Raw genomic sequence first — 13,731 nt, 5'->3', positions numbered from 1 at the left:
TCACCGTTCTGCAAAGGACCGCGGCAGTCTGAATTTCTGAGAGCAATGTATTGACAACAGCTGGTCGTGGTTTAGATACTGGACATAACCCATGAAATAGAGATCCAAAACACATTACAGCGCAGCTACAAGCTGACTATACTCTTCCGATGTAAAGTTCCACCTCTCCTCCAACTGACTCTGAGTACCAGCGTCCGAAATCCATTTCTTCAGCGTCGCCTTCTCCTCAGGGGTGAAAGGTCCACGGCACGGCACCGCATAAGTGTGGAGAAGTCTGAAGTTCCCCAAACCAGTCAGCCACTTCCGTCATGGATGTGTTGTGATTTGGAAGCGACACTCACCTCAGCGCCTTTTCTTCATAGTCATGGTCGGGTCCGACGTGATCTCCATCCGGGCCATGCGGCAATGGAGTTACAATCGATGAGATCACCTTGTCCAGGAGACCATATTTTCCAAATGCCTCCAGAGTAATCGCCGATGTCTGTGACCGTGATGAATCGCGAAGGTGGGCGGCGTGCGAGTTGGGATGGATGGGATTCTCTGGGTTCGCGGGTCTGTTATCTGGTGTTAGAACGTTGACTGAAGGGCCTTCTATTGAGGTCACTGCGGTAGATGGTTGTGCATTTAGATTAGCAGGGGCGTCGGAAAGCATCAGAGGCGCTTGGTGAGCGGCGTGTGGGTGTGGGCCAGGGTCGGTCGGGATAAGCAGTGCGCTCAGGAGGAATACGGCTTTGCGGCGAACGGAGATTGCTGGGTCTAAGGAGGAGGGGTGGGTCGGAGAGGAGAGACGAACGCGAAGAAAAGAACAAACCTTGGAGGGCATTCCGAAGGGTCTCCCAACCGGATTGCGATAAATCCTTCAAGGCAGGTGCGTTGTGTTTCAACAGTCCGGATAGAGTGTAGATGGCTTTTGACCTCTCCTCTATGGTAGAAGTTTGGGGTGAAAGGAACGAGAGGATTGTGGGCAGAGGTTTCAGTTCGCGGTACTGCGACTAATAGTGAGAAGAATGCAGGTCGCGTAGACGATGAATTACTCACAACATCCTGAGCAGCTGGGTTGTTTTGTACTGCAGTTCCAATAACCCACAGCGTCGCCACTTTGATCTCTTTTGAGGCATCCGAGGTAAGGATCGACTGTAATGGTTCCCAGAGTTTAAGCTTCTCGAGATCTGGGTAAACATTTAATGGCTACACGGGAAAAGCACGACAATAACATACTGTTCGCATTGTCGATTTGTTCGATCAACTGCACGTAGACAAATGAGTGAGAGTCGAGCTTTAATCCAATCCAGAAGGTAGCTCACCATTTCCAGGTGGTCGAGTGCGTTCAGACGTTCGTCCTCGGACTTGGAGGTGTCAACTGCCACTGCTACATCCTCCTTCATCAATTCTGCGTCCGACTTTCCGAGAATCATATCTATGATTTCGGGATTCAGGTCTTCCCGTCGCGCAGGAGGCCTATCGGACGGTGCACTGTCGAGGGGCGTTGAGTTCTGAATTGACCATCGTAGTAGGGATTCCATGGTTCCTGTAAGTCGTTGGGAGAGTTTCAAGTGGGAGATGTGATGTATAAAGAGGCAAGAAAGCTTTATTAGATCTGTAGTCGTTCTGCCCCATTCATGAGCAAACCAGAATGTCATCGAAGACACTGGAATCTTATCTAAGGATGCCAAGACCAAGAGCCTATCACAGATTAAGACGGAGCTCCAATCTTCGGCCAAGGCCGCAGGATAATTTTTCGCGTCGCGAGCGCCTCCTCCAGGTTGGCCTCGTTTTCCATCCTGGCAAGGTTTTCGAATGCAGACTGTGAGTACATCGTTCTGTTCTTCTATATGGTGATGATCCGAGATAATACCATACTTTACCACATTCCGAATCTCATGAGATGTGGAATACTTATCGATTTCAGCCTTGTCTGAGCTTTTCTGCCCCGTTTATTGATTCGTGTTGCTGACCTTTCCATAGTCTTTCCCATAGGCGACATCGGTTTTCGACGAGGGTTAGGTTATGACAGTTAGCTAGAAGTCAACTCTGTTAGTCTATGTAAATTGTAAGTGAACCTGTCTCAATTTTCCCTTCACCTCTCGGTTTTCCTTTCGTGATGATAATTTTCGATGGGCGGACGGTAATTCTCTCCCTATACCAAAGCTTCCAAGTGTACAAAATGGAAGTGGGGAGGGTAGTTGTTGAAATGCATCGATTAGCTGATCATTGTCATTCGTGCCATGTTGTTTCACCTTGCTGATTCACTTTCTACTTCAGATATCCAACATGCAATCTATTCCGGAGTTTGGCTATCTCTGTGGTCTCTTTCTCGATGCATCCAGCGCTACTCTCAGTGGAGACTGAAGGGCTCTCCTCACCTGCAGTGTCCTGGGGAATGCGCTAGCCCTACGACCAGCTGGAGCGTCGCGCGTCCTTGTGGACTTGCCACGCCTCTCTCCACTGTGTCCGTCTCGCCATTCAGCACGTTGATGCTTCCGCACATTCTTCTGCCTCAAGCGAACTTTCTGTGAGCTACGCCTCACTCCAGAGGTTCGCGAGAGACTGGCTGAACGGAGGTTGCTTCTTCCACCCAGCCTGGTGTCGCTACCCGTCAAACTGGGACGCACTGTTACTTCTGTATTCCATGAACTTTCGGTTGGTTGCCAACCATTTTTCCCATTCTTGCCACCTTCGGTGACGGCATGTACCTCATCCTCGTACCCGGTTTGAAGTGGTCTCCATCTAACTTTGTGCTGTCGATATCTTTCCAAGCAACGGCTTACCGCCAATCATCAAGATCAATTGCATCTACTCTATGTGTCGTTCCAATAGTATGCATCTCAGGCTCTCATTTGCCTGCAAACACCCGGTTTCGGGCTCAGATACGGATCTGGCGGGCGAGCTTTCCTATCCCTCCGCGTGTCGCCGTTTCCCTTGCACGCCAGTGTGATGGCCCTCTTGTCCGCCGATGCAAGCTGTGCGGATGTTGGAGCCATCGGAGCCTTTATAGTAATATCTACTGAAGCGCGCTTCGCCGCAATGCCTGCTACTACCCAGCTAATTCGCTTTCTACTTTTATTACTCCCTACTCTTTTCTAATGCAACTTGTACTTTCCCTCCTTAATCTTTACCCACCCTCCCATCTTCCCACAAACCCCGTGACAACGCATGTTGATCGCCCGCCGGGCCGCCACTCCAACACTTCTTCAATGCTTTTCAGCACTTCTCCCTTCTCCTTGTCCCTGTACCCCATGAATGGCACGTATCCGACCCCCCCGTCTAAAATCGACCTCCTACTCTGCCCGCATGTGTACGCCACACCACATACGTGCTCACCCGGACCCTTGTTCATCCTCGAGTCCCTGTGCAGCGAGAAGCCCCGATCTTCGTACTTCTTCAACCATCTTCTGTCTCGCTGCGAAATTCCACCACCCTTTATGTTGATCCAGCCTGTCTTCCTAACCGTCAGATCCCTATAGAATGACAACACGCCGCAATAACCGATGACGTTCATGACCACTGTAGAATGGAATGCCAGTATCGCCGGCAGAGCGGATCTGTAAAAGTTCCAGGTGAGTTGCGATCCTTTATAGAGACCATATCCATCCCACTCACGGTGTCGATGTAACGATGACGTTTATAATCATGTCTTGGCTTTCGTTGTACCAGTAACCCACATCCTCGATAAGAGGCAGCTTTCGATAACCAGCAAAAGGCCGCTTGTTGACCAAACTATATTCCCCTTTTCGCAATCTCTTCCAACCTCCCGAGTGACGAAGATGCTCTGCCAACTCTGACGATCTTTCCTTGGGTACGTAGAAATCGAGATCTCCCGGTTCGAATAACCCTGGATATATCACTGTTAATACAGCTGATCCCGAGATATACGCCCCTGTCCTCCAGAGCATCAAGATCGTACGACCGGCGTCAAGGTTGAACTTATTGAGCAGCGCGGCCACCCTTCTGTCTGCCTCCATTGTCGCGTCGATCCACACGTTTCTGTTTTCCGATACGACATCGTCGACAGTGAACAAGGAGGCCAGGCTTAGCACCCATAGTAACACTCGGCGAGGCAGGTAAAAGCGAAACAACAAAACTGTACACCAACATAATCAGCGCCTCAGCGCCTAGATTGAAACGACACTCTTTTGGAGCCGGTGGACCTCTCCAATACTTGTAGCATGTCGGGGTATGCTCGTGGACTTGGCAATCAATAACCAAATTACGGAAGTCTTTAGATCTTTTCAGACAGGACTGTTCATCATCCAGCAGAGGGTCATAGCCCCGAACCGACGAAGGCTTGAAGCGATCCGATTGAACAGTTGTTGTTGTCGCACCGGGCGGGATTTTGGGGATGGAGTTCACAATTATGTCGTCGAGGTACTCCGCTAACTTGTCGCGGAAGAGGGCATTGGCCTCATGTAACAGTTTGGCCTTGAGTTCATTCGGATTCAGTGAACCTTCAATCCAGATGACAAAATGAGCGTGAAGCGTCCCTCTACCTTGCGCCTCCACACACCCATATAAGCCCTTTGTGTATCCAAGAGCACCAATTCGTCGTTTCGTAGGATCTGTTCTAGCATCCTCATCCCACGCCAGAAGCTCCGTAATAAATGCATTGATGTAAATGTGAAAAAACTTTGCTGCAACGACCGGATTCTGGGATACGAGCTTAGCCAAATCCCAATAAGTCGGAACCAAATTATCGGGGAGATTATCAATATCTATGTCAGATCCCCCTAGCACGGCAACCAGTGGATTGAAAACGTCGGGAGGATTTACGGTAACATATAAGGAGGGAAGACCAAGTTCAGTGGCAAACATACTGCGGATCTCGTTCCTCATGGTAACACGACTACCGCTTGATCCAGGAACATCTCGAAAGATGACATTCACCTGCTTGTTGAGATTTAGAGCCTGCGATTGGGCATGAGTGTCAGGAACGGGATACGAGTTTGTGGAAAGAGACGTCACAATTTTATCCAGCACTTCGCTTACAGCGAGGGATGACACACCGGCAAAGGTGGAAGCAACGTCATCGAAAGAGGATCGCCTTGTGCGGAGTGCAATTGACAATAGCACCTTTCTCCTTTGAATGATGTTGAAAGCCGTGAACATGAAGGAGTGATGCTCCTGGAATCGTCGCTCGCGGATGCATAGCAGGTGGCGAATGTGGCTTTCGAAGGATACTGGGAACGCGTTTTTCTTTGCTTCTGGAGCGCCAAATCCGAAGGGGAAAAGGCTGGGAAACAGCATAGGGAACAAGGCGGAATTCTTGATGTCGTTCACAAGCCCAACGTCATGAGGAATGCCGTAGAATCCCTCGTTCTTGTCAATGACATGCTTTACAGCAGAAGCGCGGAGTTCATGGGAGGTCATATCAGGTGAAGCGTTGGCAATGAGGACCGATTGAAAAGGAACGTCACCGAGCTCTGTTGTTTCGACGGGAGTCTCTTTAAGAGATTCAAATGGGTCATAACCAGACGTTGTTGCATCGCGAGCACTGTTCGGCTGGAGGTGCTCGACATGGAAGGGAAGAAGGGATCCGTCTGTGGGCATTTGCTTCAGAGTATCGAGGTCAAGAACGACGTCCTTGTAGAGCGGGTTGTTGTCCTTGAGCCACAGAAGCGCGGCTCGAATTCGATCAGGGCGAACGGCAAGGGGTTTTGCAAACTTCTGTATCCATTCCTTTGTTGGTGGAGAAGAATTCACAAAGATTATGCATACGTACTGCACAATGTCATCGATCGAAGGAGGGAGAACGGCCGGCAGGATCTCGGGGTGCTGGGGAAAGACAAGCACGTTTCCTTTCAGCGCTTTTTGGGTTATGCGTTAAGATCACCATCGTACTTCAACTGGAGAATGAGAGTTTTTGCACGGCATCGGGCTATCATGCTCTCTTCAACTATCGTGAGGTCCGAAAGAACGGGAGGTGTGTGACCAGTAAAGAGTCCATTGGCGTAGGATAGACGGGGAACTCTATTGTTTTCCAAACATGCTAAACATGTTAGGCATAGAATAAGAGAATAAGATGCAGGACCCGTACTAATGATCCCATCGAGCTCCAAGCATAGGTGGCGCAGAGGATGTGATTCGGGAAGTGTATAGTGAGGATTGTCGGCCTTGATCGTAAGTACTTCATGGTTTACGTTGTTCAAAGGCATTATTTCGAATTGGTTGGGATAAACACATAATGCGCAGGAGGCAAACGCGAGGTTTGTGCGCGTTGGTGGAGGTGGCCGCACGGAAACGGGATATTAATTCTGCTTTTTGAGCGAGTGTCGGAATTTCAGGATACATGTCACAAACATTGTCAGCCCACTCTTGACAAGATTTCCTCGACTCAGTGGATAAAGGCAACTCACCAGTGATGGATTCTTTCGCCAATGACAAGAGTACAGGATCAGGGCCATCGGAAGATGAAGGAACGTTATTGGGATCAACATCTGCGAGCGAGAGATTATTGAGTGTAAGAACCCGGCGCAATACGTCTTGAGATGCACATCTAAGGGCAGTGGAGATGAGATGGGAACGATAACGTGTGAAAGACAGAGGGTTGGAGCCACGAATTACAGACCTTGCACACTCGACTTTGAGTTGTGAACAGCCGTCGTAAGGCGAGGCGAAACACGAAGAAGATGCAATGTGATCAAATAGAAGATCGAGTCTCTTTTTTCTGGACCCGAAGGGCAAGACACCGTGGCGCTGGGCCAGGACAGCAGCATCCTGAACGGAAGTCCTCAAAAAAAAGTTAGCGATGAAGAAGCTGTCAAGAGGAGGGTGAGGGTGAGTTTGGGACAAGAGCGTATGGTGGGTTTCAAAAGAATGAAGAATCTCATGCATGCGTTGGGAGCGATAACCGAAACACGAAGCAAAGAAGGTGACAGTGGAAAGATTTGAAGAGGTGCGAAGAGACGAACATACGTGAAGTAGGATATCACGACGTAAGGTCATCGGGGATTCATAATGGTGCATGACAGAGCACACGTCTCCGTTGGAGGTACGGCAAAAGCCGGACAGAATGTGGAATGCAAGGAGCTCAAAGCGCGCGCTTATAGAAGTTGAAGAGGGGCATTGTATGGCATGGGATGATAAGAGTGAATTTACATGGGTGTGCACGGCGTCAGGATACACGATCCAGGCAGACAGAGAGACAAATTGGTCGATAAACGATGCCAGTACACTGTTCCACATAGAAGAAAGCGGTGGGAGGGGGAGGGTCTTATAGAACGGGTAAGATTGGGAGGCATTCAGTTTAAGAATTAACGTACCGTGGACATTGTAGAGAAGGGTAGCGAGAGCAAGATTATTGATCAGCAGAAGAAGGGGGCAGGGAGGAGGAATAAGTGTGGGACAGAGTAGAAAACAATTGAGGCAAGGACCGACGGTGAAACAATAGGGCGGTGGAGAGGATTCGTGTAAAAGACATCGGTGGCAGTGTTGAGGAGAATGTGGCTGTGAAGGGTTTTGTCGTGGGAGTTCCAGAGTAAACCTTCTACTACTAACGTAGTAGCAGGAAATTGGCGCCCACTGCGTGCTTCTCAACCTTCGGCACCCATCCTAGCCGCAACCCACGAGGCCGAAATCCCCGCATTACCCTGGGTTCGCGCCGATTCGCGTTTCATACACCGTGGTTCTTTGCACGCCAAGGGATGCGGAGCCCTTGATCTCTACAGCTTTCACAAACCGGAGACTGTATAAAGTGGGCGGGTATGCTGGGCAAGGCTAAGGGCTCCCTTTTGTCCTCTATTGCATCATCATCGAGCCTCGCGCCAACAACATGTCGACGGCACCCGTCCACCTAATATTCGACAATGCTCCCAACGCTATAGAGTTCAATCCACCAGAGGCATGGACGGAAGAGGTGGTCAACATCGACAGACAGGAATATGGGAATATATGGGGTGGTAATAATGCAAATAAGCCCTACGTGCTGGGCATGCACCAGACCCGACCTCCATTCAGGCCCGACAACCAGACAGCGGAAGTGAGGGTGGTGTTTTCTGAGGGAGCAGGTAAGTTTCTTTTCGCCAGACCCTCCCCACGAGACATTGCATCTAACACACGAACTTCTGCTAAAGCCAATTCCTCTATCGAGCTTTACGGACGATCGTACACCACAACCTCGTCAGGAATCTCCGCAGAGAACTTGGCGATAACCTACCAACCCACCGACCAACAACCTGACGTTGCCTTCTCTCAAGATGCTTTCCTGGCTATCAACTTTGGAGTCGTAGCTGCAAAGGAGGACGCGAACCTGAACGGAAGCCGGATCATCGTGGACGACGTCGATACTTCTCAGCTTCTGTACTTTGGTGATTGGAGGGAAGACAGCGGAGACGAGTTCGCCGAGCGGGAAGATTTGGCCGACGCCAATGCGGCTCGGGTTCGTGTTGGGCCACGGATCTCCTATAGAGGAACCAGGCATACGGCCTCGACTGTTGGTAGCGGGTTCAGGTTCCGTTATTATGGTCAGTGCACCTCCCTGCCCTCTGGCGTCCACGTCTAACAGTCCGATTTGAAAAGACAGGCAGCAGCATAGAAATGCACGGCTGCGTCCACCTTACGAGACCAGGCGCATTAATGGAAGTGCGCTGGAGTGTAGAGGATCCGGGTGAAGAGCCCACAGAGGCGTACGGAATCCATCGAGAATTCGATCCCGAACGGGATGGCAGTAACACGACCCACTGCGAGACCAAGTTTCTGCGGAGCACACACAGTGAAGAGCCGGTGGAGAAGATTATCACCATGAACATCGTCAATTCCCCGGACCCTTCGTCTGCGAGCTTTTCCTTCGATTACTTGGTTTATAACCCTGGCTTCGAATCACTCTCGGACAAGCCTGAATGGGACATTGAGCAGCTGGAGCCGGGCTACTCGTGGAATCGGACTTCGAAAGGCACTATCATTGGGGCCAGCGTTGGTGGATCCCTTGGTTTCTTGCTCATTGTCGGCTTGATCATCTTCTGGTTCCTTAGGAGAAGAAGGAGACAGAATGCGCAAATCCGAGGGAAGGCGTCAGGGTAGTCAAGAGTCACGTGGAGAGGTATGGATGCAGGCGATGCCATAAATAAATATTCGAGTCGAATAATACAAGGAGTACAACAACAGCAGTACGGCTAACTTGAAGGCACATCATACAACCATAGGCAGAGCCAAGTCGGTTCTAATTGAACCTCATTCTGTTGATAGCAGATCTATACGACATGTTACTCTGTCCCCGATACTCTCCAGGGTCATACCGCAGGAACGACGATCGCGCTTTCTGCAGGGCAGGGCGGATGGGACGAGCAGTCCGAAGTTGCTGGACGTCGTTCAAGGTACTGCGCGGGGCTTCTGGGCGCTTCTCCGGCCCTCTGAGGCTCCAGGTGAGCCAGTTCGATGAATCATCTGCCTTGTTCGAATTCTCAGCTCGTATCTTCGTCTCTGGGCGCTTGTTTTGGTCTTTGGTCATGGTGTCAGCCGCCCGTGCGTCATCGTGATCAGGCTGATCCGCCCGGTCCTGGACTACACTTTCTTCCTTTGCCTTGACATGTTCTCTCATCTTCTTCAGCCTCGCTACAATGGTGCCGTAGTTGGGTAGGGAAAGGAACTCGGCTGTCGGCGACGGGTTGAGTGGGGACGCACTTGCAGCTGTGGCAGGATTGGCGTTCTGGCAAAAGGTTAGACACCAATCATAGTCTCGCGGATTGAGGAGAACTTACCCTCGGGGGAGGCGTTACAGGTCGCTCATCCCTGGCACGGGTCTTCTTCGACACTGGGGAAGGCAGTGTAGGCACGAACAGCGTGTTTGCCCGCGGAATGTCTCCGTAGGAACTCAGCGTGTATTCGTCGTCTTCGTCATAAGGGATCCTTTTCGTAGGCTTTGGTCGACCATGGTGGTCCAAGTGGGATCGCGAAGATGAGTGAAAAACGTCAACTGGAGGCATTTTGTTCTAGGTGGCTCAATACTTCGCTCCGGGTCTATATATCCCTCTCATCTGTGGCATTGGCAATACGTCGAGAGGCAACAATCTTGGTCAATGCTCTTTGTATTAGTCGCCTGTCCGCAGTCTTGGTCTCTACGCAGCCACTGTGACCAGGCCATCGCATCCGGATTGATCTGCAGCCAGTTCCTCGAATTCTCCTTCCGCCCAAACGGACATTTTCAAGCGCGCCGCGCGGTTTCATCCGCATCATCGTCGCGCCAAGCCTTCGCGATTTCTCCTTCGAGTCCTACTCAGCGGCCTCCTGCACAGCGTCGAGACTCAACCAATTTGTACATGTTCATCCAATTGGCAATGGGATAGGTAAAAGCCCCGCCCTGCTGTCTATCAGATGACATCTGAAATAAAAGCGGGGGAAACACCCTCCTCGTCGGTTGTCCGCGCCCTCCCAGCACCATGATGGCAAGGAACGGATCCAGCACCCCTGTCTACCTAGTCTTCGATGACGCCTCCGATAAATTCTCATTTGAGCCACAGGGTGCTTGGTCACACGAGGACCCTGTAGCAGAGCAAGAACGTTATCGTGGCTACGGTGATGGTATCCGCCACACCCATCCAGGGTTGCGGGAGGCAAACCAATCAGCCACTGTGACGCTCGATTCTCCTCAAATCGCAGGTGAGTTGTGTAATGGTCTGCAAACGCCAAACAAGCCTATGCTAACTCCGTCCACAAAGAAAACAGGGCCATTCGACTCTTCGGCCGCGTTTATGGGCAAACGACAAACCAGAATGCCACTCAGGACCTAATCATACAGTACCGACTACTAGATGACGAGCCGGCAACGAACCAAGTTACCTTTTCACCGAACGCGAATATATCCATCGATTATGGTGTTGCTGTTGCAGACGAGAAGGTGAACCTCGAAGGAAGTCGGATAATTGTAGACGACTTTGATTTCGACGAAATCGCGTTTGGTCCACAATCTACACGGAAGCCGAAACGACCACTGTGGAGGGGTTGGTGGAAGGAGAGGAAACTGTGGCACGGCAAGGGTATCGCATCCCGTTCAACTACACTGCACACCTTTCAACAGGTCTGGGCAGTGGGTTCCGATTCCGATTCTATGGTAAGCGCTGTACAAACTAGTATCACCTCTAGAGGCCTGGATTTGACACCCCTGATTAGGACGTTCCGTTGATTTCTATGGTTGCTACATCCTACGGAACACCAGCAGCACGATAGACATCACCTACGGGGTCGCCACTCGAATCGACAGTGACGATGTCCGGTAGTTTCGATGCGCCCACCACCGACGGTCAACGCTGCGAGCCCTTCCGCCTAGCAAGAGTAGATATCGAGGAACCAGGGGACTACGTCCTTTCAGCTCAGGTCTCTTCTGTCACGGATACTGAAGAAGCCGTCTGGCTCTTCGACTATTTGACGTACGAACCTGCGTTCTCGACGGTGGCCGACAAGCCCCAGTGGAACGTCACCGAGTTGGCCTACTGGCCAGATAGCAACAATGGTGACAGGATAAAGAAGATTCTTGTTCCAAGCTTGTCGGCTGCTGCTGGGTTCTTCGTCATTGTTGGAATTATTTGTTATGGAGTAATTCTGTGGAAGAGGAAGGCCAAGAGAGCGGCGAGGTTACACTACTGACGGACGTGTTATTCGTGGAAAGCAATGTTTGATTGAAGTCAGGCCGCCTCAATAATGCTACCGTTCACAAGCACGCACTGATACTTTTGACTTCTCTCTCTCTCGGTGCGTGACGATGTTCTAAACAATAATGGCTGTTACAGATTCTCCTTGATCAGGGAGGCTGTGCCCATGCCAAGGCTCGGTGGTTAAGCGCCCGTTCGGCGCCATTAGTCCCTGCACACCTTTGCTTACGATTTGTCCTTGTAAAGCGGGCAACAGACATCGGACCATACGATTTACCCCTAGTTCTTCTTGGGCGCGAAGAAACCAAGTTTCAAGTTGGGTGCTTCTCTGCCAATCTCCACATGGTACGTTCACACCTGTCTACTGAACGGTTCTGTGGGATACGGTGCAGTTATAAGGCACTGCTCCAGGCTTAATGCTAGGTATACATCAACGCCCATTCCCCTATGTCGAAGAACGACGCATCGGATCCCGTGTACTTGATCTTTGATGATACTCCGGACGCGTTCGAATTCGACCCTCCGGAAGCATGGTCTGAAGAAATTGTCGATATCGACAAAGAACGCTTCGCGATATCCACTCGCTCGCCGGCATTGCCTCACTTGGGCATGCACCATACTCGTCCTCAACTCCGACGGGATAATCAGACTGCCAGTGTGAGGACCAAGTTGCCGGGGATAGCAGGTTCGTGAGCTCATTCGATCCAGGGTCCAGCTCATGATTATCCCTGTTAAAGCGAACTCCCCTATCCAGCTCTACGGGCGATCCTACACCACCAACTCGTCTGGGCTAGCGATCTCTGCAGAGAACCTGGCTATAACCTATCAGCCTACAGATGACCAACCAGGCATCTCCTTCTCCGAAGATGCATTCGCAGCTATCAACTTTGGAGTTGCTGTCGCAGGGGAGGATGCCAAGATGAACGAGACCCATATCATTGTCGATGATGCGGACACGTCCCAACTGCTTTACTTTGGTGATTGGAATGAGGATGGCGAGGCGGACGACTTTAGCGAGGGGGAGGGATTGGTTGTCGGAAATAATGCTCAAGTTCGCGTTGGCCCCCGTATCTCGTACAATGGGACCAGACGGGCTACCTCAATCGACGGAAGCGGGTTTAGGTTTCGATTCTGGGGTAAGGGGTCTCTTATCCCTTACTCTTTTCGTCCTTAGCTAACACAAACGATTTCGAAACGCAAAGGGCATGACCTTCACATCTACGGATGTTTCAATCTATCTCGGCCTGATTCTCGCGTCGTCCTCAACGGCGTATTCCAAGAGACGGGAAATCCAGACGTAAGCAATGTGTGGATCATCGAAAGCCCATCCAACGTCGTTGCCCCCTTGAATGGCACTCGATATTGTGAAACTGGACACATCGTAGGTATGGGGTTCGGGGCCACGTCGGAAGATGAACCCAAGGAGATGATACTAACGCTACATGCAATCGCTGTCTTGCCAAATCCTGAATCAGCGAGCTTCGTCTTTGATTACCTGACCTACCAACCTGTCTTCCAACGGCTTTCCGAGAAACCTCAGTGGGATTTGAAGCAATTGGAGAGCGACTATGTGTGGAAGAAACCCGGGCCCTCCAAGGGGACCATCATCGGTGCGAGTGTTGGAGGCTCACTTGGGTTTTTGCTGATTGTCGGATTGGTTGTGTTCTGGGTAATCAGGAAGAGGAGAGGGACCAAGAAAATGTAGGATAGTTCATGAAGATGATGGATACACTGTTTATAGTCACTTAAATCTGGGTTCATCTAAAATCATCCTCACAGTCTCCGTTCAGTGCCAGATCTACCCCACACATGACCTACCAATGTCGTTAATCTGCCTCAATGTGGGCCCATCCTCTGGTGGCATCTCGGAGTCGATCTTCTCTCTGTGTACACTCCTTTACAAAACGTGCAGCCAGTAATGCCGATCCCAATGGGCATCGTTGTCAGCTTCCCAACACATTCTCCTCGCATTTCGCACTTTTGGTGCAAAGAGGTAACAACAAGCCAGCGCTAAGGCGAAGAGTTTGCGCAGACTCGAAGCACGATCGAGTGCCTGTCCGGATCGCGATTCCGCTGTGTGGCGTAATGCGAGTGCCGCCATAACCGGTAGGGTAAGGGCCGTCATATAAATTGGCTTTGTCGTCTTCTTTCTTGA

The 13,731-nt window shown here is 50.8% G+C and overlaps 9 protein-coding genes across 9 annotated transcripts; 4 read left to right on the top strand and 5 right to left on the bottom strand.

The window, feature by feature from the left end:
* Positions 1 to 73: 73 nt before the first annotated feature.
* CC1G_09441 (adenyl-nucleotide exchange factor) lies at positions 74 to 1,565 on the bottom strand. Its single transcript, XM_001833975.2, has 6 exons — positions 1,305 to 1,565; positions 1,219 to 1,246; positions 1,039 to 1,169; positions 812 to 986; positions 342 to 756; positions 74 to 274 (listed from the first exon to the last, which is right to left on the bottom strand). Exons 1-6 carry the CDS (start codon positions 1,521 to 1,523, stop codon positions 115 to 117), a joined length of 1,128 nt encoding a protein of 375 aa, XP_001834027.1. The 5' UTR covers positions 1,524 to 1,565; the 3' UTR covers positions 74 to 114.
* Positions 1,566 to 2,294: 729 nt separating this feature from the next.
* On the bottom strand, positions 2,295 to 2,793 carry CC1G_15282 (hypothetical protein; the record flags this gene model as incomplete). Its single annotated transcript, XM_002910329.1, has 3 exons — positions 2,295 to 2,445; positions 2,529 to 2,580; positions 2,769 to 2,793. 3 exons carry the CDS (start codon positions 2,791 to 2,793, stop codon positions 2,295 to 2,297), a joined length of 228 nt encoding a protein of 75 aa, XP_002910375.1.
* Positions 2,794 to 3,112: 319 nt separating this feature from the next.
* CC1G_15281 (hypothetical protein) lies at positions 3,113 to 3,893 on the bottom strand (the record flags this gene model as incomplete). The annotated part of the gene is made up of 2 exons (XM_002910328.1): positions 3,113 to 3,542; positions 3,601 to 3,893. 2 exons carry the CDS (start codon positions 3,891 to 3,893, stop codon positions 3,113 to 3,115), a joined length of 723 nt encoding a protein of 240 aa, XP_002910374.1.
* A 31-nt stretch (positions 3,894 to 3,924) lies between these two features.
* CC1G_15280 (hypothetical protein) lies at positions 3,925 to 5,544 on the bottom strand (the record flags this gene model as incomplete). Its single annotated transcript, XM_002910327.1, has 1 exon — positions 3,925 to 5,544. One exon carries the CDS (start codon positions 5,542 to 5,544, stop codon positions 3,925 to 3,927), a length of 1,620 nt encoding a protein of 539 aa, XP_002910373.1.
* Positions 5,545 to 7,765: 2,221 nt separating this feature from the next.
* On the top strand, positions 7,766 to 9,012 carry CC1G_09439 (hypothetical protein; the record flags this gene model as incomplete). The annotated part of the gene is made up of 3 exons (XM_001833973.1): positions 7,766 to 8,000; positions 8,067 to 8,456; positions 8,516 to 9,012. 3 exons carry the CDS (start codon positions 7,766 to 7,768, stop codon positions 9,010 to 9,012), a joined length of 1,122 nt encoding a protein of 373 aa, XP_001834025.1.
* Positions 9,013 to 9,151: 139 nt separating this feature from the next.
* Positions 9,152 to 9,914, bottom strand: CC1G_09438 (hypothetical protein; the record flags this gene model as incomplete). The annotated part of the gene is made up of 2 exons (XM_001833972.1): positions 9,152 to 9,637; positions 9,690 to 9,914. 2 exons carry the CDS (start codon positions 9,912 to 9,914, stop codon positions 9,152 to 9,154), a joined length of 711 nt encoding a protein of 236 aa, XP_001834024.1.
* Positions 9,915 to 10,370: 456 nt separating this feature from the next.
* Positions 10,371 to 11,154, top strand: CC1G_15279 (hypothetical protein; the record flags this gene model as incomplete). The annotated part of the gene is made up of 3 exons (XM_002910326.1): positions 10,371 to 10,587; positions 10,647 to 11,038; positions 11,098 to 11,154. 3 exons carry the CDS (start codon positions 10,371 to 10,373, stop codon positions 11,152 to 11,154), a joined length of 666 nt encoding a protein of 221 aa, XP_002910372.1.
* Positions 11,155 to 11,193: 39 nt separating this feature from the next.
* CC1G_15278 (hypothetical protein) lies at positions 11,194 to 11,571 on the top strand (the record flags this gene model as incomplete). Its single annotated transcript, XM_002910325.1, has 1 exon — positions 11,194 to 11,571. One exon carries the CDS (start codon positions 11,194 to 11,196, stop codon positions 11,569 to 11,571), a length of 378 nt encoding a protein of 125 aa, XP_002910371.1.
* Positions 11,572 to 12,023: 452 nt separating this feature from the next.
* CC1G_15277 (hypothetical protein) lies at positions 12,024 to 13,281 on the top strand (the record flags this gene model as incomplete). Its single annotated transcript, XM_002910324.1, has 3 exons — positions 12,024 to 12,233; positions 12,292 to 12,712; positions 12,779 to 13,281. 3 exons carry the CDS (start codon positions 12,024 to 12,026, stop codon positions 13,279 to 13,281), a joined length of 1,134 nt encoding a protein of 377 aa, XP_002910370.1.
* Between the last annotated feature and the right edge of the window lie 450 nt (positions 13,282 to 13,731).

The sequence above is a fragment of the Coprinopsis cinerea genome, assembly GCF_000182895.1.
Source record: "Coprinopsis cinerea okayama7#130 chromosome 10 map unlocalized cont3.10, whole genome shotgun sequence".
NCBI lineage: Eukaryota > Fungi > Basidiomycota > Agaricomycetes > Agaricales > Psathyrellaceae > Coprinopsis > Coprinopsis cinerea.
The sequence above is the reverse complement of the archived record's forward strand: the minus strand, read 5'-3'. Positions and strand labels throughout refer to the sequence as shown.

Excerpts from the sequence above, each read along its gene's own strand:
- CC1G_09441 (XM_001833975.2), bottom strand. The coding sequence starts at position 1,523 with ATGGAATCCCTACTACGATGGTCAATTCAGAACTCAACGCCCCTCGAC. Across the intron at positions 1,170-1,218 it reads ACAAATCGACAATGCGAACA|ATCTCGAGAAGCTTAAACTC; the intron begins GTATGTTATTGT and ends ATGTTTACCCAG. Across the intron at positions 275-341 it reads TATGAAGAAAAGGCGCTGAG|ACTTCTCCACACTTATGCGG; the intron begins GTGAGTGTCGCT and ends GGGGAACTTCAG.